Here is a 23,456-nt window from a genome sequence, read left to right on the forward strand (position 1 = left end):
CACGTAAAGAGTTTGGTTATATCTTGAGCATCAGGAATATAAATGTCATGACCCAAGATGTTGCCATACGGCCATCTTTCTACATTGACTGTGTGACACTGGAGGTTGTTGATTGCCGGTGATTGTAGAGTCTGGATGTGAAGCAATTTGTCGCTTGATGCTGAAATCAACATATGCATTGCAAAAGCTGCAGCTGTTATGTCCACGCTGAGAGAGAATGGAAAAACAGCAACCTCATTGAAAGCACCAATCTATCAGTCTGCCAAGCCTATGCCCTCAGTGCACCCCTCTGCAATGGTGAGGCCTGGACAGCATATGTTAGGCAGGATAAAAAAAGGCTGAACAGTTTCCACGTTCACTGTCTCCAACATATCCTTGGCATTTCTTGGGAGGACAAGGACACCAACTCAGAGATCCTGGAGCATGCTTCATCCATCAGCATATACTCACTGCTAAACCAATGATGTCTGTGCTGGCTCAGCTCCGGTCATCGGGTGGATGATGATCGTATACCCAAAGACCTTCTGTAGGGTGAACTGGCCACTGAGTCTTGACCTCCTAGTTGTCCTTGCCTCCACTATAAAGACACTTGCAAACGAGATATGAAGATGTCAGACATTGACCCTGACAACTGGGAGACAGTGGCTGATGGCCATGACCTCTGGGGGCTGAATGATTGGAAGGGCATTAGAAGAGCTGAGCAAAAACTAAAAGCTCAGCTGGCGAGAAGAGAGTCCAGAGAAATCCGAGGTCAGTAAATTGTGCACTTTCTCAGCCCACTGTCTTCCTCTGCAGTAGATGGTGCTGCCGGACACCATTCAAACATATAAAACAGGTGCAGAAGGAGGGCATGCGGCCCCTTGAGCCTCCTTCTGCACTGTAAATTCTATGATTCTATAGTTTTAAGTGGGTTTCATTTAATGTTTCTGTGCCTGGAAGGGTAAAACCTATAGTTATGTTCATGCTGTACAAAAGTGTTTTTATGTGTAGGCGTTGGTTTCAATTCCAACTGTGATTCTATTCTGTTTAGAGAAGGCTATGACGTGAAGATTAAATAAACCAGCAGTGGTTGCTTTGCAAGTGAGGCCTTGTAAAGTAGAGAGGCTTTTAACTTTTAGTTTAGCTAATTTGATTGCAGTTGGAGATAGGCAGTGACAGAGAAGGCTGCTCTCTCAGCTCTGCTGGAAGCAGTTGGTTTTAGAAGATTAAAGAAGGAACATCTCCCTCAGCCATGCTAGAAGAAAACCCATGCGACGGAGTAATGGTTAAGAAAACAGATGCCGGGGCAACATGATGGTGCAGTGGTGCGCACTGCTGCCTCACGGCGCCGAGGAGCCGGGTTCGATCCCGGCCCAGGGTCATTGTCCGGTTGAGTTCGCACATTCTCTGCGTGTCTTTGTGGACCTCGCCCCACAACGCAAGAAGATGTGCAGGGTAGGTCAACTGGCCATGCTAAATTGCCCCTTAATCAGGGGGAAAAAAAGAATTGGATACTTTTGGTGCCGCTTAGGGAAAGGATAATTTAAAAGAAGACTTGGAAGTGTAACTTTTGAAAGCGAAATTTGAAATCATTCATGTGGAAGGTGGGGTTCACTTGTTGAACTTGCAGGTTAATATTTTGTGACTCTTGCATTAGAACAACTTCAGTAGGGGAACTGAATTTTCTGTTTCTTCAAATTTAACGATACAATCATTTGAGAAATACAACCACTGTGGTACATTATTGCATACATTTGGCCAAGACCAAGAGCAGATTTGAACTTTTGCAATATTGGGCACATTTTTGTTCTCCTTCTTATACTTTCTCTACTATTCTCTAATCCTCCTCTCCTGAAAAGATTAACCTTCCAGGATACCTCTGTTAGGATTTCAGAAAATGGATTTTTGTCACGTTGGGATGACTCAGGGCCCTTTAACGATAGTTGTAAAACCCCAGTACCGCAGCTCCTGCCCCATGCCCATTTTCATCTGTGCTTGCCAGCGCAGGATAAGGGTGCAGGTAACCTGCCTGCCGGCTCGGAGAAGTCCAGCCCTTGCTGGCTCCATTGTAGTTTAAGACTTCCCACATTTTTAGCGGAATGGGGTCTCTTCAGTAAATTGAGAAGGTATGAACCACGAAAGAACCTCAGGCTGACGTTGGGAACCAGAAAAGCCCCAAGCCCCCTGCTCCTGGAATTCTTTCATTGACAGGCTTTGAAACGCAGCAAAAATGTTGGGGTGAATTCTCCACCGGCAGGATTCTCTGTTCCGCCGGCAACACACCACCACCCGTGGGTTTCCCGGCGGCGTGGTGCAGCCGCAATGGGAAATCCCATTGGCCAGCAGCAGGAACGGAGAATCGCACTGCCAGCGACGACACGCTACCAAGGAACGCGTAGCTGGAGGCGGAGGATTGATCCCGTTATTTCAGTTTCAATTGTTCAAAGCTGTACTATAAATTAGATGTGTCTGCCCTGCAAAAGCAAGTTGACCTCACATTGATTAACTTCAAGTAAGTGTTGAAATGCACTAGAGTACTTTTCCTTTGACAAAGAGTCATCGGACTCGGAACGTTAGCTCTTTTCTCTCCCTACAGATGCTGCCAGGCTTGCTGAGATTTTCCAGCATTTTCCCTTTCGTTTCAGATTCCAGCATCCGCAGTAATTTGCTTTTATCCAGAGTACTTTTTCTACTGGGGAAAGTGCTCTTATGCATTTAAACATGAAGAAAACACTGCTTGGTATCTCTGCTGCAATAATTTGTAGTTATTTAAATGCCCACAGGCCTTTATAAATGAAACAAAAATCCTTAGCAGCTTTTTTTTAAGAAGAAAAATCACCTGCTCTGGACTGCTTTGATTGACAGAACATCTGTTGTAGCTTAGAAGCAAATAGACCACCTGGTTTCTCAGTTTCAGTCGGCTTACATTTCCCAGAGTTTGTTCTTATAGCTGAGCCTAATGGGTGGGTTGGCGCTGCTGAACTTTCGCAACTACTACTGGCCGGCTAATATAGCTATGATTAGAAGGGGGGGGGGCGACGTGGGAGCAGCTGGAGGCGACGTCATGTAAAAGTACTGGTCTGGGAGCTTTGATACAGCTCCTTTGCTGTTCTCGCCGACCCGTTACTCCACAAGTCCGGTGGTGGTGGCAACACTGCGGATCTGGGGACAGTGGAGGAGGTACAAGATGGTGGAAGGAGCGACGGTCTGAACCCCGATATGCAACAACCACAGGTTTGTCCCGGGTAGGATGGATGGTGGGTTCCAGAGCTGGCAGAGGGCAGGCATCAGAAGGATGGGAGATCTGTTCATAGACGGAAGCTTTCCCAGTTTGAAGGCGCTAGAGGACAAATTTAATCTGCCGCCAGGAAACACCTTTAAATATCTGCAAGTGCGAGCTTTCCTGAAAAACCAGGTAGTGGCCTTTGCGATGCTGCCCTTTACAGGACAGGGTGGTCTCTGGCACCTAGGTGGGGGAGGGGAAGGCATCGGATATCTACCAGGAACTACAGGTGGCAGAGGAAACCCCAGTGGAGGAGCTCAAAGGTAAGTGGGAGGAGGAGCTAGGTGAGGAGTTGGAAGCGGGTCTGTGGGCAGAGGTCCTGGGAAGGGTTAGTTCCTCATCATCTGCCAGGCTCAGTCTAATTCAATTTAAGGTGGTCCACCGGGCACACATGATGGCAGCGAGAATGAGCAGGTTTTTTGGGGTAGAAGACAGTTGTATGAGGTGCGAGGGCAGCCCTGCAAACCATGTCCACATGTCTTGGGCATGCCCGGAGCTCAGAGAGTTCTGGCAGGGGTTCATGTGGGCAACGTCCAAGGTGCTTAACACATGGGTGGTGCCGAGTCCAGAGATAGCGATCTTTGGTGTCAGAAGACCCGGGAGTTCAGGGGGTGAAAGAGGCCGACGTCTTGGCCTCTGCCTCCCTAGTAGCCCGGAGATGGATTATATTAATGTGGAGGGACTCGAAGCACCGAGTGTAGAGACTTGGGTTACCGACATGGCTGGGTTTCTCAGCCTCCAGAAAATAAAGTTTGCCTTAAGAGGGTCTATGCTAGGGTTCTCTCGGAGGTGGCAGACATTCGTCGACTTTCTTGGGGAAAATTAAAATGTCAGCAGCAGCAGCAATCCGTAAGTGGGGGGGGTTGAGTGCTTCATTGGAATGGTGTGGGAAGGCTGGGTCATGTGGGGTAATGTCTATTTAATTGTTATTCTATATTCTCTTTTTACACTATGTTAATATTCACTCTAGTTTGTTTTGTTATTATTGTTTCTACTGTTTTATTGTGAAAAATTCTGCAAAACCTTAATAAAAATACTTCTTAAAAAATAGCTAAGCCTAATTACGAGTTCTTGGCTGAGTTTCAGAAACTTCAGAACTGTTTATCTTTTTTTTTAAATTTAGATTAGCGAATTATTTTTTCCAATTAAGGGGCAATTTAGCGTGGCCAATCCACCTACTCTGCACATTTTTGGGTTGTGGGGGCGAAACCCACGCAGACACGTGGAGAATGTGCAAACTCCACACGGACAGTGACCCAGAGCCGGGATCGAACCTGGGACCTCAGCGCCGTGAGGCGGTTGTGCTAACCACTAGGCCACCGTGCTGCCCCCTGAACTGTTTATCTTTTTTTTTAAATTTAGATTACCCAATTATTTTTTCCAATTAAGGGGCAATTTAGCGTGGCCAATCCACCTACTCTGCACATTTTTGGGTTGTGGGGGCGAAACCCACGCAGACACGGGGAGAACGTGCAAACTCCACACGGACAGTGACCCAGAGCCGGGATCGAACCTGGGACCTCAGCGCCGTGAGGCGGTTGTGCTAACCACTAGGCCACCGTGCTGCCCATGAACTGTTTATCTTAACAGGACGCTATGTTCACATTTCCACTTACAGTTTTAAGAGTTGATTAAAAGATTATCTAGGTTTGATGGAGTTAGTGAAATAAATTTTAAAACTTTAACTAATCGATTGACCACTTGAGATTTACATTTTTGAATGGGCTATATGAATGAGAGGGGTTTTTTTTCAACAGGTGCTCTATTAGATTGAATTGTATTGTTTTTAACGTCAATTTCAAAGATGTCATGAGGACTGCCCCTGGTCGATATAGGATGAGTGTCTATGAGGAATTCATGGGGGGGATATGAGGGGGCGTGAAGAGGCTTGGGGGATGGGTGTAGAGTGAGGGTTTGAGGGCCCAACATTCATTACTACAATTAGGCTGATGTCTCACGAACGGATCCAGGCATTCTAGCCTGCCTGTGTAGCCATTTGTCCGCATCCATTGCAGCCTCAGGTCCATCTTCAGTGATAGAGGACCCAACTTCATCCCGCCTCTGACTCCTTGGAATGAAAATTTGGTGAGCGGGGCTTTTTCAAAGGAGATAGGTCTGCTGGGTCAGGGAGCTGCCCGACTCGACCATATCTCCTCTGCCATGAAAGTCTGCCCAATATGTCTGTTTATTAATCATTGTGATGTCCAATTTGCTAGTAGGCGATTAGTTAACCAAGCAACTTAAGAAGATAAAATTGCTGACAAATTACAGCAGCTAAAATACAGCAGCCAGTAGAAGGCGTGTTGAAACAAATAGAAATGAGAAAGGAGGATATTCATACGAACAGTAGCAGATTTTCTTTAGTTATGTTATGGTCCTTTGAGAAATTTATCAGAACACATTACATGAGGATAAAGATATGGAATGAGCAAAATGGTTGTGCATTAGTTATCACTTCTCTGCCATGCTCCCAGGAGTTCAGACCTAAATTGCTTTTATAGAACTTAATGCTATAATTCAGCTGTTTAAATCTGATGGGACAGTGGGCCTGATTCAATTTCTCCAGGCTGCTGAAAGAAATTGGGTGGGGGGTGAATGTTGTATTTGAGTTCCTGGCTCATGTATTCAGTGAAGCTGATGTCTCCTGTAGTGAAACTGTTGGAAAGAATCATGTGTGATAAAATAGAAAGCTATTAGGGTTGCCCAATGTGGGTTTAGGAAATGTAGTTCCTACCTCAGTGGCCTGATTAAGGCCTTCGAGAATTAGAGCAACAGAGTGGGTAATAGTGCTCTTGTTGAAGCTGTCTATGGTGGTTCCTAGAATACAATTGATAAAGTACCGAGATGGAGGCTATTGAATGAATTTAGATCTTATGGGATAATTGGGCAGATACGCTGAATAGGTAATTGGTTACGATATCGTATGTCGAGGATTGTCATTAATGAAAGTGAATCTGAATGGGGCACGGTTGAATGGAGTGTCATCGGGCTCCATGTTTGGACTGTCACTGCCTCATGTTTTCATCAATTATTTAGATTAGGAAATAAATGGATCCATTCTTAAATTTACAGGTGGCGCAGTTATATTCAGAGATCAATAATTTTTAAAATGTTAACAGGGTATAGGGCAATTTGAACAAATTAAGGGTATGGGCCCATTTGTGGTACCCATTAAGGGTAATGTATCAAGGAAAAGATCTTGGCGTAAATTTTTGACTTCATAACTAAGGGCAAGTGAGGTGGCTGAAGGGGAAATAACCAAAGTTTTTAGTGGTATACCTAGTCAAATAGAGTTTATAACATAACACAGTGTGTAAACTATATCAGGCTTTAGTACAGTGATAGGCAATCTAGGCTAGTGAGTGGGCCACATGAGTGTCCTCCTTCATCTCAATGGGCTGCAAGATTGAAATCGAGCCTGTTCGCTAGCCATGACCCCATGAAGAAGATTAAATACATTTGATACACCATGAATATTTTAGAACCAGATATAGAAAATACTTAATCTTTCATATGTTAATAAGACTATCATCGGCTTCAAATGGTAAAAACAAAAGAGATACCTATGTTTGATTTGACGCAGAGGGAGTGCATGACTCTCCCAGTCAATGTTGTATACAATCAACACGCACCTCACTTCACTTGCCCTTGCTTTACGTGTATGTCACTTATGTCATGCCAGTAGGAAAAAATGATGCAGATGGAAATCGTCAGAATCTGGTAACCCAAGTCAGAGGCAACAGTCAACAAAATGTCTTGCGGCCCACGCTCAGAACACCGATGGACCGCATGTGACCCATTGGCTACAGGTTGCCCGCCACAGTTTTAGGAAGTCCACACCTGAAATGCAACATCCAGTTGCGATCCCCAAACCGTCATTTTGGATGAGAAGTTAAACCCAGACCCCATCTGCTCTGTCCGTGTCAGCGTAACAGATCCCATGGCACCATTTATGAAAAAGCAGGGGATTTTCTTCAGCAACCTGGCCAATGTACAACCCCCATCCAACATCACGTAGACACATGAGGCTGGATTCTCTGATTCTGGGGCTATGTCCCCCACGCCGGCATGGGAATGGTGGTGTTTTATGCCAGAAACAATTGGCAAAATGGCCACTAATTCCCTGTTTTGCTGGGGGCTAACAGGACAGCAGCGTAGAGCACCCGGCTCTAGCTACCGATACGCCCCGGATAATTGCCGTGTCCGTGGCTGCGCATGTGCACAGCAGCTGTGTCCATGTGCACGCCTATAATGCCCCCAGCCGCGGATCGGCCCTCCCCCGACTGTGGCGCCGCTGGACTGAGTGCGCAGACGCCACGCTGAGTTCCCGACGGGTGAGACCATGAGAGACCCACGCTGTCAGGGAACTCAACCAGTCGGGGGCGGAGCATCGTAGGGCCGGCCTCAGGCAATGTCCTGAGGCCGTCGATACATGGCTAGGAGTACGCCACTTTGGGGGGGGACAGAGCATCGTGAAAGCGGCGCCACCCCCAATTTGGTCAGGAACGTGGATTCCTGGAGAATCCAGCCCATGAGCTGGTAACTATCTCATTGTTTTGGAACCTTGTTCTGTCCAGACTGTCTGCCATGTTTCCTACTTCATAACAATGATTATATTTAAAAGTACTTAAATGGCTTTGGAATGTTCTGAGGTCAAGAGTCACTATCCAAATGAAAGTGTTTTTATTTCCCTTTCCCTCTCTCTCTCTCTCTCTCTCTCTCTCTCTCTCTCTCGCACACACATAATAAAGGTACCAATGCCCTGGAGACAGTGCAAAGCAGGGTGGCCATAATGATACCTAATTTAAATGCTCTTGGTTATGAGGAAAGGTTACAAAAGTTTATTTTAGGGAAAACATTATAATGGAATGTGACAAATGCTTTTATCAAATCGTCATTATCACAATATGTACATTTGGTGCCGATGAGGCAAAGATATTTTGACTTGTTAACATTTTAAATTACCACAGACTGATTTAGTTCAATTTATAAGGCTCAGAATTCAATTTGATACTCATTTTACGATTATGTTTGTTCTTTCCTTTCCACCGCCTATTAATTTTAATTATGAGCCTCTGAGCTCAAGAGTACACTGATTAACCTAATTTTCTCTCTGCATTATATTTTACCAATAGTTGATTGCTCAGTGTAAAATGGATAGTGACTCATTTACAAATTTTATCCAATAACACGGTGCAGTTAAGTTCTCAGAATAATTTTCTTTTGATTCATTTCATTGAACCAATTATTTTGTTATCCACGTCTTCCCCAAAATGTCTCATGTCTTCATCCATTTCATGTCTCTTAAAAAGGTTGGCAATGTATGTAATTGCTATGATTTTCCACCGGGTGAATATATGATCAATTATCAGTTGCAGCAGCAAATACAGATAATGGGGCCGATTCTCCGGCCGATTGGTGCCCGGCACAATGCCTGCTCCGGCCGATTGGTGCCTGGCACAATGCCTGCTCCAGCCGATTGGTACCCGGCACAATGCCTGCTCCGGCCGATTGGTACCTGGCACAATGCCTGCTCCAGCCGATTGGTACCCGGCACAATGCCTGCTCCAGCCGATTGGTACCTGGCACAATGCTTGCTCCAGCCGATTGGTACCCGGCACATTGCCTGCTCCAGCCGATTGGTACCTGGCACAATGCTTGCTCCAGCCGATTGGTACCCGGCACAATGCCTGCTCCGGCCGATTGGTGCCCGGCACAATGCCTGCTCCGGCCGATTGGTGCCCGGCACAGTGCCTGCTCCGGCCGATTGGTGCCCGGCACAGTGCCTGCTCCGGCCGATTGGTGCCCGGCACAATGCTTGCTCCGTCCGATTGGTGCCCGGCACAATGCCTGCTCTGGCCGATTGGTGCCCGGCACAATGCCTGCTCCGGCCGATTGGTGCCCGGCACAATGCTTGCTCCGTCCGATTGGTGCCCGGCACAATGCCTGCTCTGGCCGATTGGTGCCCGGCACAATGCTTGCTCCGTCCGATTGGTGCCCGGCACAATGCCTGCTCTGGCCGATTGGTACCTGGCACAATGCCTGCTCCAGCCGATTGGTGCCCGGCACAATGTCTGCTCCGGCCGATTGGTGCCCGGCACGATGCCTGCTCCGGCCGATTGGTGCCCGGCACAATGCCTGCTCCGGCCGATTTGTGCCTGGCACAATGCCTGCTATATCGGGAGAATAGCGGGAGAACTGAATGGGGTTCACGCCGGCCGGCGAAAGGTGCGTGAAGCTCCCGGACCGCTGCAGCTGATGCGATCTGGTTCACACCCTCACTGAGCACAAACCTGATTAGCATATTTAAATAACCCTTTAAATATGCAAGGACAGTTTGAAGCTGATTCTCCCAGGTCCCGGTATTTTTCATCCCCCTCCTGAGCAATGTGAAGCCACCGGGAATCACTACTGGTCTCCACCACTGGAGATCGTTCGTGATGACTCGCCAGGGGCTCTGAGGTCATTGGAGCCCTCTGGGTGGTCGGGTCAAAGCAGGTCAGTGCCGTGGCATTACCCTAGTATCCTGGCAGTACCAATGTGGCACCTGGCATTGCCAGGGTGCTGGGGCAGTACCAGGTAGACACTACCGATAGTGCCTGAAAGGAGGCAGGGTCTGAAAGAGGGTGCGGGTATGAAGGGGGGAAGAATTTGATGACCCCATAGTGGGGCGCCGCTCACCTGGGGAGGGAGCGGGGCCGCTGGTATCTGTGATGGGGGTGGGGCCCGATGTCAGCATCAAGGGATGGGTCTGAAGGAAGACACCAGCTATTCTTGGGGATGGGGGTGGAGGGGTGAGGGAGTTGATGCCAGCGAGGATGGTTGGTGGAGTGGAGGGGGGGGTCACTGAAGGTTTGATACCAGTGATATTGGGTGGGGAGAGGGCTTTTACTGTCACTTTGGGAGCGGGGCCTTGGCCTCCGTAAAGCTGGGCTTGCCGGCAAGTTTGGGCTGGTGAAAATTACGCCCCCCCCCTAAAAATGACGTTCGCAATGGGGATCGTGCACAAACAGCCGATACAATTTGCACCTATTTTCTCACCCAAAATTACAGTCATTTGTTGGGAGGATTATGCCCAATGATCAGTGCCTGATTAATCCACTTGACCTTCTTGCATTTTCCACCCTTTTTCTTGGAAAACATGCCTATAGCGTTAACAAAGAAATAAGGTGTAGATCAGTTGTAATGCCTTCAGGCACGATCTAACCAAAATACAACAGAGTGCCATTCTGGGTTGGATTAATGGGGTTGTTCCCGGGGCTTGTAGCGCCAGGGAACACCCCGCTGCCTAGCAACATTCCGTCTTGTTTTCGTGCCCCGGCGGGGAATGCATCACCAAGGCCACAGTTAGCCGCATTTCCTGCACTGACCCGTTTGTGGGGACCAGTGCTGAACGGCACCCAGCCGGGGTCTCCTCAGCGAGACTGGTGGATGCCGGATGGCCGTTCGATCCCAACACTGGCCAATGGCTGGCCGCCGGGTAGTGTGGTAAATCCCGCTCTATAATTCACATTCGTAATGAGCATTTAAAGGCTTCTCATCTCTAAACATTTCAATTGTGTAACAAGAAATCAAATTTCCAGATAATTTTTTATTTCAAATGTAAGCTCCTTGTTGCTTTCACAGGTATAATCTGTAGTGCAAACAGTAAAATGCTGTATTTTCTTTTGTGGCCTTTTCTTCATACACCTACTGCTTGGAATGGGAACGAGGAGAAGAGGATACATAAATCGGGTCAAAGGGGCATGCAGAAGACTTGACAATGCTCACCCCCATTTTGTTTTATGTTCCAGGTTCACTCATTATCATTCACAATAATTGACTTTGAAGCAGGTTTATCTTATTCTCTCTTCCTTCCTCCACAGTTATTGATCTTCTGTACTGGCATGACATCAAGCAGACAGGGATCGTCTTTGGAAGTGTGCTTCTCCTGCTCTTTTCACTGACCCAATTCAGCGTTGTGAGTGTCATAGCCTACCTGGCACTCGCTGCACTCTCAGCTACAATCAGCTTCAGAATTTATAAATCAGTGTTGCAGGCTGTGCAGAAGACCGATGAAGGGCATCCTTTTAAGTAAGTGCACAGCCCCTTCTTTTCTTCCCTCAATAATGCCGTAATCTGTCATTCTTTTGTTCTGTCAATTGAGAACATCCCTTCGTCATTCACAAATTTTAGCTCTGAAACTTATCTGGATAATGACATAAGGATAGTCATAATAAAACTGTAGTTGCCTATCTGTAATGTCTTTAGCATAAAAGAGTTTTGCACAATGTAATTAATTTCCACAGGACAGCAACTGCTGGCTAATGAAACACAGCAGCAATTTTTCATGAGTGATACCTTACAAAAAACTTGAATGCTGACCAGTTAATGTGTTTTACCCGAACGTGACCCTCTCCTCTCTCTCCTGAACGCTGCACTCCATCCTGTAATGCAGAGGCCAGGGGCGGGATTCTTTGCAAAACCGGCAGGGCAGGCAACTCCGGCGCGAAGGAGTGGCGTGAACCACTCCGACGTCGGGCCGCCCCGAAGGTGCGGAATCCTCCACACCTTCAAGGGCTAGGCTGGCGGCAGAGTGGTTTGCGCTGCGCCGGCGCAGGAGGGCTTGGTGCCACGCCAACCGGCGCCGAAGGCCTCCACCGGCCGGCGCGTGTTGGCGCATGTGCGGGAGCGCCAGCGTGTGCTGGCGTCATCCCAGCGCATGCGCAGGGGGGGTTCATCTCCGCGGTGGACATCGCGGACCGTTACACCGATCGGCGCGGAGGAATAGAGGGCCCCACGGCAAAGGCCCGCCTGCGGATCGGTGAGCTCCGATCACGGGCCAGGCCACCATGGGGGCTCCCCCTGGGGCTAGATCCCCCCCGCACCCCCCCCGAGGACCCCGGAGGCTGCCGGCGGAGCCAGGTCCCACCGGTAAATACCTGTCGTAACATTCGCCGGCGGGACCCGCCAAAAACGGGCGGCCACTCGGCCCATCGCGGGCTGGAGAATCGTCAGGGGGGCTACTGCCAATGGCCTCCGCCCCGCGTGCCGTGATTCCCGCCCCTACCAAATCCCTGGCGCCGGAGAATTCGGCAGCCGGTGGGGGCGGGATTCACACCGCCCCCCCCCCCCTCTTTCCCGGCGATTCTCCGACACGGCGGGGGGTCGGAAAATCTCGTCCCAGAACTATATTCCTTATTCTAGCTGTGGCCTAAGAAATGTATTGTACAGTTCCAGCATTACACCCTTGCTCTTATAATCTCAGCCTTGGCTACCAAAGGGAAGTAAACCACATATGCCTTTGAGATTAGTTTATGTAACTGTCCTGCTATGTTCGGAGATCTTTACAGGATCCTACCATTTATTCTACTTTGCCTTGTTTGACCTCCCAAAAACATTACCTCAAACATCTCTGGATTTTCCATTCGTCACTTTTCTGCCCACCCAATCAGTACATTGGTATCGTCCTGCCGTGCAAAGCTTTCTTCCTCATTACTAAACACCTATAATTTTTTTAAAATTTTCCAATTAAAGGGGCAATTTAGCGTCACCAATCCTGCTACCCTGCACATCTTTGGACTGTGTGGGGTGAGACCCATGCGGACACAGGGAGGATGTGCAAACTCTGCACGGTCATTGACCCGGAGCTGGGATCGAACCCAGGTCCTTGGAACCGTGAGGCAGCAGTGCTAACCTCTGCACCACCGTGCCGGACAATCACCTATAAATTTAATTTTGGAACGAACATTCCAGGTTATTCTTGTTGCTCAGCTGTGTCTTAAGGAGTCAGCCACGGCCAACATTTATGAGACAACAGGCAATGGGGTAAATTGTGCCCAATCTTTGGAAAATGCCGCAATAAGAGAGGATTTGCCATTCCCTATGTGAATACATTGGGTGAGATTTTCAATTTATAGCCATCGGTTTCACCCTGAAAATTGTTTGTCAGAACTCTGAATCTTGGGTGAGGTGTAAATGTTTATAAAGGTGTCAAACACTGCATATGTATAAACAAAAGAAATAAATTCATGGAATTTATGGGCTGGTTTAGCACAGTGGGCTAAACAGCTGGCTTGGAATGCAGAACAAGGCAGCAGCGCCGGAATGTGGCGACTAGGGGCTTCTCACAGTAACTTAATTGAAGCCGACTTGTGACAATATGCGATTACTATTATTATTATATAATAAAACATATTATGACACTCAGGCACACAAGGAGATATTGGGGACAAAAAAAATACTACAGATGCTGAAAATCTGAAATAGAAACAGAAAATGCTGGAATCACACCGAGTAGGTCAGGCAGCATCTGTAGGGAGAGAAACCGGTTTCAGATCAATAACCTTTCATCATTCGGTTCTGGTAAACGATTATTGATCTGAAACATTGGCTGGAACTTTCTGGCTGTTCACCGCCAGTGGGATCTTCCAGTCCGGGTGGCGGTGCACCCCTGCTGTGGGATTCCCAGAGGCAAGGGGCGCATTCAGCGGGAACGCCCGTTGACAATAGCGGGACCAGAAGATGGCGCCGCTGCCAATGGGTGATCGCCTCTGCCACCACAAAACACGCGGCGGGTTGCGTGGTAAATCCAGCCCAATAACTACCTGCCCTCTGTTCTTCTCTCCACTGATGCTCTGTGACACACTGAGCTATGTCCATCATTTACTATTTTTATTTCAAAGAGATATTGAGGAAGATGACCAAAAGCTTGGTCAGAGAGATAGCTTTTAAGCAATGTCGTAAAGGCAAAAAGTGTTTTGGAGAGGTTTAGAGTGGGAATTCCAGAGCTTCAGGCCCACGCTACCAATGATGTACCATTAAATCAGGATTGTTAAAGAGGCTAGAATTAGGTGAGTGCAGATACCTCAAAGGGTTATGGGACTGGTGGAGATTACGAGGAGGGATAACTCTATATAGAGATTTGAAAACATGAACGTTAATTTTACTAATTAAGGCATCGTTTAACCAGGAGTCAACATAGATGAGTGAGCACTGAGGTGATAGGTGAACGGGACAAGGATACAGGCAGCAGGGCTTTGGATGGTATCAACTTTACGGATGGCAGAACATGGCAGGTTGGCCAGGTGTGCATTAGAATAGTCAAGCTTAAAGATTACAAGCTGCGTGAGGATTTTACCAGCACATGATAAGACAGGGCTCAGGTTGGGCAGTGTAATGGAGATGAATAAAGGTGGTCTTAGTGATTGCATGGATATGAGATTGGAAGATCATCTCCGTGCCAAGGTTGTGAAGAATCTGGACCAGCCTCAGAAAGTTGCAAGGGAGAGAGTTGGAGTCAGTGGCCAGGCAGTAGGGTTCATGGCACTGAAACCTGCGAGATCAGATTGCTGCCTTAACCTTTTCCTTGGGAACCAGTCTGGTGTGGTTCAGGTGGCGTTCATCTGGAGAAAATAAAATGATGTAAGAACATCCTTCCTCAGATAAGGAGACCAAAACTGCACACAATATTCCAGGTGTGGCATCACCAAGGCCCTGTATAATTTCAGCAAGACATCCTGCTCCTGCACTCAAATTCTCTTGTGTGAAGGCCAACATATAATATATTTGCCTTCTTTACTGCCTGCTGCACCTGCATGCTTACCTTCAGCAACTGGTGTATGAGGACATCCAGGTCAGGTCTCATTGCACATTCCCCTCTCCTAATTTATGGCCATGCAGAAAATAATCTGCCGTCCCATTTTTGCTACCAAATTGGATAACCTTGCATTTATCCAAATTATACCGCATCTGCCATTCATTTTCCCACTCACTCAACTTGTCCAAATCACACTGAAAGATCTCTGCATCCTCCTCACAACTCACCTTCCCATCTAGTTTTGTGCCATGTGCAAATTTGGAGATATTACAGTTAGTTCTCTCATCTAAATCATTAATACATATAATGAATAGCTGGAGTCCCAGCTTCGATCCCTGCGGTACCCCACTAGTCACTGCCTGCTATTTGGAAAAAGGTCCATTTATTCCTACTCTTCGTTTACTGTCTAACAACCAGCTTTCTATCCATTTCAACACACCGACCCATCCCATGTGCTTTAAGTTTACACACATCTCTTTATGTGGGACTTTGCCTTCTGAAAGTCCAAATAAACCACATCCACTGGCTCCCCTCGTCAACTCTACTCGTTACATCCTCGAAGAATTCAAGTAGATTTGTCAAGTATTATTTCCCTTTCTTTAATCCATGCTGACTCTGACCCACCCTGTCACTGTTTTCCAAGTGCTCCTGCGAGTAAATCTTTGATAACGGATTCTAGAATATTCCCCGCTACCGACCTCGGGCTTACTGGTCTATATTTCCTTGTTTTCTCCACACCTCCCTTTTTAAATTGTGGGGTTACATTAGCTACCCTTGAATCGCTAGGAACTGTTCCTGTTGGTAGTAGAAGGAACAATATACTGTAATTACTTTAATTTACAACCATATAAATTAAATGTTTAGATTTTTGATTTGACAGGTTTTGCTATGCTACCTTATCTTTATATAATTTGTGACATTGGTATAAACATTGGTTTAGTATACATTACAATATAAATGGTCAGCTGACGATGCAGCTTTGATAAATGCCGAAATGGAGTCAGTTATACTGAGATTTAAAGGGGTGAATTACGAGGACATGTGTATAAACATATCTTGTATTCCATTGAGTATTCTGGCAAACCCCAAAGTTTGCTGTCCTTTCTCTGTTTAAGTTGTAATTCTTTATATTGGCAGAGCTTACTTGGACATGGACGCGACTCTGTCTGAAGAGCAGATTCAAAAGTATGCCGATTCTGCGCTGGTGTATGTAAAACAGTACTGTCAAAGAGCTGAGAAGACTGTTTCTGGTGCTGGATCTCGTGGATTCTCTGAAAGTAAGAGCATCCAAGTCATTTAATTTTATGGCTTAAATGTGAAGGACTATTTATTGATCTTTCTCTTTAGGTTTTAGTTTGTTAAGAAGCATAAAACAGCCTTACTTTGCCATACTGCAGTGGCTTAGCTTGTCACTCCCACACCTATTCCCCTTGTGCCCCCCTGTTAAACCTGTTGGATTGTCTTCTCAATGGGAAGGTCAGGAATGCACCAAAGGCTGTACGTCCTGCATAATCCTGTTTCTCTGCTTCTAGCCACTGAAGTGAACAGTAAATATTTCTTCTACTTCCCCAATCAGTGGGCACACCTCGATTTCCTTTTCCTTTTTCATTTAATTTAGACAGCTTTTTTTGTACTGTTCAAATTTTTGAATGAATCTCACTGTCTCGCTAGATTTCTAGACATTAAAGAGATGAAGTGATGTGGGGATAGTGTGGGGACAATGGCACTGAGGCAGAGGACCAGCTCTGATCGAGTTGATTGGTGGAGCAGGCTCAAGGGGCCGAATGGCCTACTCCTGCTCCTGTATCCTATCTGTTCCGATGGCTCACAAGTTACTATCCAAATTTAATTGAAATGTTGAGATTTGTCATGTTTCCCTTTTTCTTGCTGCGGTCTCTTAAACAGGAGCAGTATTTACAGCACACGTTCCAGTTTGGTCTGGGCTGGTATTCATTATCACCACTTCCATAAACAAGCTTATGTACAGAAATACCCTTTACCCTTAAAGTTACCTAGCGTTGTGTGTCCTTGTGGAACAATGTTAAGGATGGCACTTGTGAATTCCATTCTGTCTTATGTCACTTCAAAAGCCAAATACCAGTTGTGTCAGACATTTTACATAGCGGATCATTAGTTGACTTATTTATGGGCAGTGAGTATTACACTTGATACAGAAATACAAAGCAAGTTCAGAGTTGCGTTGCAAAGGCAAAATACTGCGGATGCTGGAAATCTGAAATAATGACAGAAAGTGCTGAAAATACTCAGCAGATTGGACCGCATCTGTGGAGAGAGAAACTGGATTAATGGGCACGATTTTACCATGGGCTCTGGGATTCCAATGTCAGGATGAAATGGGGGTCCTGAGCCGACACATGACAGCAGTGGGACCTGCTCAGCAATTTTCCCAGAGGCAACCCCCTATTTGGCCGCCTCCAGGCTTGCCATCCAGTTTAAAGCAGGACTGGATACACGGCAACCTCTCCAGGAGATGTGATCATGGCAGAGACAGTTCAGGTATCGAGAGGGTGCACAAGTAAGTAAATAAAATAAGTATCAGAGGGGCCATGCAGGCAGGCATGTTTGGATAACCCACTGAGAGCAAGGGTTGGCATTCCCTGTCCATGGCCGCCTCATTGTGGCGGGCCTGAAGAATCGACCAGAGTAGAGTCCCTCAATATTTAAATTGACTGCCTGGTAACTTCCCGGTGCCGGGACTGCGCCAGGAAATCGTCCTCATGTGGCACCTCGCTGTTTTTTGGGTAATCACCTCCCAACCCATCACCGCAGGACTGGAGAATTTCTGCCCAATGTTTCGGGCCAATGACCTTTCATCAGAACTGATAATGAAAGGTTATAGTTGCGTCAAACAACAAACCAGCTTGAAGCAATTTCCTGTGGGAGGTTATGCATCCTCCAGCTCACAGCTCCTGACACTCCCTCATGCTGTTGAGCCCCCTCCCAGGGTTTCCAATCTCTGCTGCTCACTGACTCTTCCAGTTGCAGTGGACCCTTTCTGTCACCGAACTGCTTACAGTGTTCTCCCGGACTCTCACTGTGAGGGCTCTGGAGATGAACAACGAGAGGGAGCAGCTTCAATTTGCAGTTAAGCTGGAGAGGGGGCGAGTCAGGGGACAGAAGAGACCCTCAGCAGCAAGACGGAGGGTCTGCCATGAACTGAAGGGTTGTCAGCGGGAGGGAGGACTAAAGAGCAGTGAACCAGAGGATTGGTAGTAAGAGGGAGGATCAGGGAGCGGCAGAAGGACCGAACTGAAGCGTTAGCGATGAGACAGAGGGCAAGGAAGTGGCAGGGACAGCTCCAAAATGGCGCTGATCAGGTCACATGCCCCTACCTGGCACGAAACAATTTTAAAACAAAGCCCACAACACTAAGTCCGAACACTGGTCCCGTTACACGACCAACATTAAAACAGAATGATTTATAACGAGGCAACGTAAATCAGGGACTTCCTGTACTTGTAAAATTCTTTGGCAAAATAAGCCTTGTGTTGAAGTGCTGTCTGCGAGTCAGAGATCATCTGCTTGAACAATGTTGACTACTTTCACAATGTTTATTCACAAAGACCTGACAATGACAGATTGGCACTATTTGATAGGCACTATCAGTTTGGGGCATTTCACACATCCTTGTGACATCTTGATTTCAGTGGAGCCTCTATGGTTCAGGCCAAAGGCCTCCTTGATTGTACCTCAAGAAATAATTACTATCATCTACTTACCCTTAATGGCTTAGCAATCAAAATGTTTACACTGAGAATACATTTTTATTTTATTCCCATTAGAAATGCCCAACTATTCCATCCTTGTCTTTAGCTTTTTAAAAAAAATTAAAGCACACAAGAGCAAACAAGAAGGATTGACCAATAGCCAGGTCCACGAAGAGGGTTTCAACAGGGAGCTTAAAGGATGAAAGAGCGGGACAGAGGGGTCTAAGTTGAGAACTATGTTAGACCTAGGTAGCTGAAAGCATGAGAAGGGCCAAAAATGAGGGGATGTGCAAGAGTCAGATGGAAGAAAGGAGAACCAGATATGGGGATGTGTAGGGTTGGAGGTGGTTACAGTATGCTTGGGAGAGATGAGGCCACAAAGGGATTTAAAAACAGACAAGAACTTAAAATTTTGGGGTCTTTGGAGGACCGGGTACCAGCAAGGACAAAGAGTTGATGAGTGAGCAGGATGATGCAAAATAGTGTCCAGTCGGTAGAGACCTAGATGAGCTGACGTTTAGGAAGGATAGAGGGTGTGTGGCTGGCAAGGAGAAAAATAGCGTTGTCAAGTCTAACGGTCACAATACATGAATGAGAGTTTCAAAGGCAGTGGAGTTGCGATAGGGATGGAGGCAGGCAAGTTATGGAGGTGAAATTAGATATTCTTTGTAAGAGTGAGGTTTTGGAAGCTGTCCTCGGGTCTAAATGATGTGCTTGGGCAATGAGCTGGTTTTACCAGCCAATAAAGCTGAAGAGGGTAATAGAGTTGGTGGCAGGGCTACAATATTTGTGACTGTGGCTAAAGATGATTGGTTAGTTCTACCACATGATGGAGAATATTGCAGCCCTTCTTAGACCAGATATCAGGCAAGCAGTGTGACAACACAAGGCAGTGAAGGAAGTGATAAAGAAAGTAGAGCTGAGAAAGTGATGTGAGTGCTGGAAGATAATCCATTCTTGGAGGTGCTCTGATTAAGGTCCATTAGGATATCCCCATGTGAGGGCAGTTCCTGTGCTGGGCTATGAAGGAGTGGCATTGATGGAAGATCATCTCAAAAGCTGCAACATGGCCAAGAAGGATAAGGAAGGATAATATATCATGGTTACAGATATGGTTGGTTGTGACTTTGGTTAAGGCTGATTCAGTGCTGTGAGAGGGTCAGAAGTCAAGTCTGTCGGATGATTGGAGAGATTCAAGCTGGGAGAAGTTTGGGTAGGAATTATTTCAAGGGCGTTTGGAAAGGTTGGATATGGAACTGTGGTTTGTAAGGACAAAGAGATCAAGGGTGTTTTTGGGGGGAAGGGATAAGGATAGTAGTTTTGAAAGAGAAAGGGATAAGGATAGTAGTTTTGAAAGGGAAACAATGCATAAGGAGAGGGAGCTATTTGTAATGTCAGCCAGCATGGAGATCAGGGAAAGAAGTTTGGTGAACAACATTTTAATAGGAATGGGGTCAAAGGAACAGGAAGTGAATCTACTGGATGAGTGGACCGAGATGGGAAAATAGAGGAAGGTAAGCATCCACGACCAGGGTGGCAGGAGCTTGATGAGAAAATTTGAATGGTGTACAAGAGGAATGGGGATAACGTGCCAAGTCAGTTAAACTGCTGATATTTCCATCTTGCTATCAAATCTTTCATGAGTGCTTCATCCTGGGTGTTAGGTGAGGATGGGGGACATGGAGGAGAGATTTAAGGAGGTGGTAGATAGAGGAGAAAAGAAATTGGAGGTATCCGTCATTTCCCAGAAGATCCTAAAAAATGGATAGTTTCGCAGACTTTGAGGAAAGTGTTTGACGATTTGTTTTCTCAATCTACAGAGGAAGCCACGTTGTGCATCGTTTTCATTGAAATGTCATTGTGCAAAAGTAGCAATGCTGCATCCTTCAGTTTTATGAAACATAATAGAATATTGGCAAATCTCTTCCTGAAGGTAAAAAAAAGGTAAAGTTGCCATAGTCCCAGCTGATCATAAGGTGCTTTCCCCTTGGAGGATTTAACCTGAGGATCTCACATCTCAGGCGAGGGGAAAGGTTGAGAAGATGGGGCCTTTATGAATAACCTCAGCCAGTAGGGGAATTGAACCTGCGCTGCTGGCCTCACTCTGCGACGTGAACCAACTGTCCAGCCATCTGAGACCTGCCCCTTGATAATCAAGAAAAATAATTTAATTCTGTAATTTTCAATGAATGAAATGAGTTTACTGTTAAGTGTGTGTAGAATCTTTCCCTTGTTACTACAGATTTTTGATGTTTGGATGCGATTTAGATTGTTTACCTGTTTTAAATGCAGCAAAGTTAACTTAGCAGAGAGGTTTACTATTTTATTGTATCAGATCATGGGCTTCTATCTGCAAAATGATTTATAGTTGTCCAGCGTGAAGTTCATGTTTAACTGGTCTGTTTTTCAGTTTGCAGTGCTGATGTGGTTGCTGACCTATGTCGGAGCTATCTTCAATGGCTTGACCTTGATGATTATGGGTAATTATGTTCTAACATACAACACAAAAATTAATTGACACTGCTGTGTATTTTCTAGGCTTACGAGCAAAATAGCAATGCATATATGTGTCACCCTACACTTCGTCCAGCTCATATAGGCCTAGATGTTTCAAATTGATATTCTCAGAAAGGTTCGACTGCTGTCGCTGCTTACCAGCAGCTCCTTAAATTAGAGGTACATTTTTCAGGAACAGAATGGTAATGGGGATTGAAACATTGGGTAGACATCAATCTACCCACCTCGAGCCAAGAGAAAAGCAAAACAAAGAGGACTGAACCACTTTTGCAGGTAAGAAGAGACTTGCATTCAGGTCTTATTGATAAGACCTTTAAACAAAGTGTCCAATCCTTGCGGACAGCATGTTTACTGAAAGCCTTAGGCAAATGCCCTTCTTTGCCAACATTGAACTCAACACTATTTTGACCATTGTTCCTTACTTCATTGGTCCTTATTCTATACTATGTCAAGAAAGCCCTGAGCACAATTGAAATCAAAGTGGATGAGATTTAATACACTCTCCGAACATGTGCCTCATGGGTGCCTTGGAGATAGGGTGATGGCGAAGGGCTGTTTGGTGGGAGAAATCAGCGAAGATTAAAGGATATGGTCAGTATTGTCCAAAGTCGGATCTTTTGGTTCAAACTCAGACTGTTGAGAACTGCCGACAGAGAAAATGTTCACATTCATCGCGGGGGATTTGATTCAGTGTGGGGAGTTAAGGCCAGTCTGAGATACGGATAGTCAAAGATCTCAAATAGTGTGAGTCATGGGATCTAACAGAAACTCTAGGGATAATGTGGGGACACTCTAGGATCATTAGAGGAATTTCAAAGAGGGTGGGGGTAGGCTTTGGAGGGGAGCATGTCCACTTCCATGATAAAGTCCAGAGTGATGGGGGAATGTTCAAGGGTTACAGACGGGAGGCACAAAGTAATGTTGAGAGGGTCAAGAGTGAATAGGACAAAGCTGAAATGATAGGTGGAGGTTGAAGGCCATGGGTTGCACTTTGAGGGTCTCTCTCACAGCGTACGGACCACATCCAAAAACATGTAGATGCCAGGATTGGGAGGAGGCCAGTGCTGGGTGGATAGAGTTTTGGGTGTGGAAAACGTGTGGAGTGGAAGGTTTCACTGCATCAGCAGTGGTATGGATGAAAGACCTGGACACACAGGTTCCCACACCATTGTCTGCCTTTTCACAAAATTAATTTGGTGAAAAATCTGAGCATCATACACCCAATGTTCCTACCATCTCGGGAGTAGGAGGAGGGGATGCAAGGAAGGAGGCTCTCACTGATCAAGAGCTGAGACTGGAAAGCCAGCAACTGGCAGCACCAATGGGTCAGGATAATCAGGAGGCAGCCATCCAGGAAAAGCATCGGAGAAGAAGGTCATTAGCTCATCAGTCAGTCTTTGGGACATGGGCAAACTACCTCCAGATGTCCAAGAAGCAATTCCAGAGGCTATCCAGGAAGCAATCACCAGATTTTTCCAGGTTCCTGCAGTAAGACCGGAGTCACATGGATTTGGTGGCAAACCCATGCCTGTGGTTCTCAAAGTGACTATAATGATCAACTCCTTTTGCCACCGGCTGCTTCCAGGGCTCCACTGGTGACATGTGGCATTTTTCAGGCTGTTACACGGAACTTCATCAAAGCGGTGATCGGTGGATGTTGATGGTCATGGGTTGCACTTTGTAAGATTTCTTACTGGAATCTACAAGTTTTTGGATGTGATCTGTACACTGAGATAGACCCTCAAAGTGCAATCCATGACCCACGACCCCCACCTATCACTTTTGGCTTTGTCCTATTCATTCTTGACTCTCCCAGCATCACTATTTGCCTCGCGTCTGTAATCCTTGAACATTCTCTCATCACTCTGGACTTTATCATAGAAGTGGACATGCTCCCCTCCAAAGCCGATGCCCACTTCCTTTGAAATTCCTCAACAATGTGTAAACTTCCCCCCCCCCCCCCTCCCCAATATCTAGCAGTGACCAATTCTTTAAAGTATATTTTAAATGGTCACCATCTACACTAGAACCCCTGAATCAATCCCCCTTACGATGTATCTAACCTTCTCGAGGTGCAAAAACTTCATCAAATCACCGATCCATGCCGAAGCCTTCGGCAGTGCTGCCAGCCTCCAGTCCAACAGCATGCGCCTCCGTGTCACCAATGAAGTCAAGGCTAGGACATCGGCCTCTGCCCCCGTCAACAGTGCTGCCAAAAAGGAGGTAAACAGGAAGGATGGGGTCTTGATGCAGAGCCTCGCTACTTGTCCACTTGGCACTTTCATAGCCCACTGGGACCCCCTGTACTGTCAGCTGAAGGTGGAATCCTTCAATGGAAACCTGCCCCATCACGTAATTGCACTTGTCCCAC

At 46.5% G+C, this 23,456-nt stretch overlaps 1 protein-coding gene across 1 annotated transcript in view; it reads left to right on the plus strand.

Moving 5' to 3' along the window:
- Positions 1 to 23,456, plus strand: part of rtn1a (reticulon 1a) — a 246,876-nt gene that overhangs the window by 213,548 nt on the left and 9,872 nt on the right. The window contains 4 exon segments of the mRNA XM_038775894.1: positions 11,128 to 11,335; positions 15,978 to 16,053; positions 16,055 to 16,117; positions 20,979 to 21,048. Of these exon segments, the coding sequence (XP_038631822.1) occupies positions 11,128 to 11,335; positions 15,978 to 16,053; positions 16,055 to 16,117; positions 20,979 to 21,048 (417 nt within the window).

This window comes from Scyliorhinus canicula, chromosome 2 (assembly GCF_902713615.1).
Source record: "Scyliorhinus canicula chromosome 2, sScyCan1.1, whole genome shotgun sequence".
Taxonomy (NCBI): Eukaryota; Metazoa; Chordata; class Chondrichthyes; order Carcharhiniformes; family Scyliorhinidae; genus Scyliorhinus; species Scyliorhinus canicula.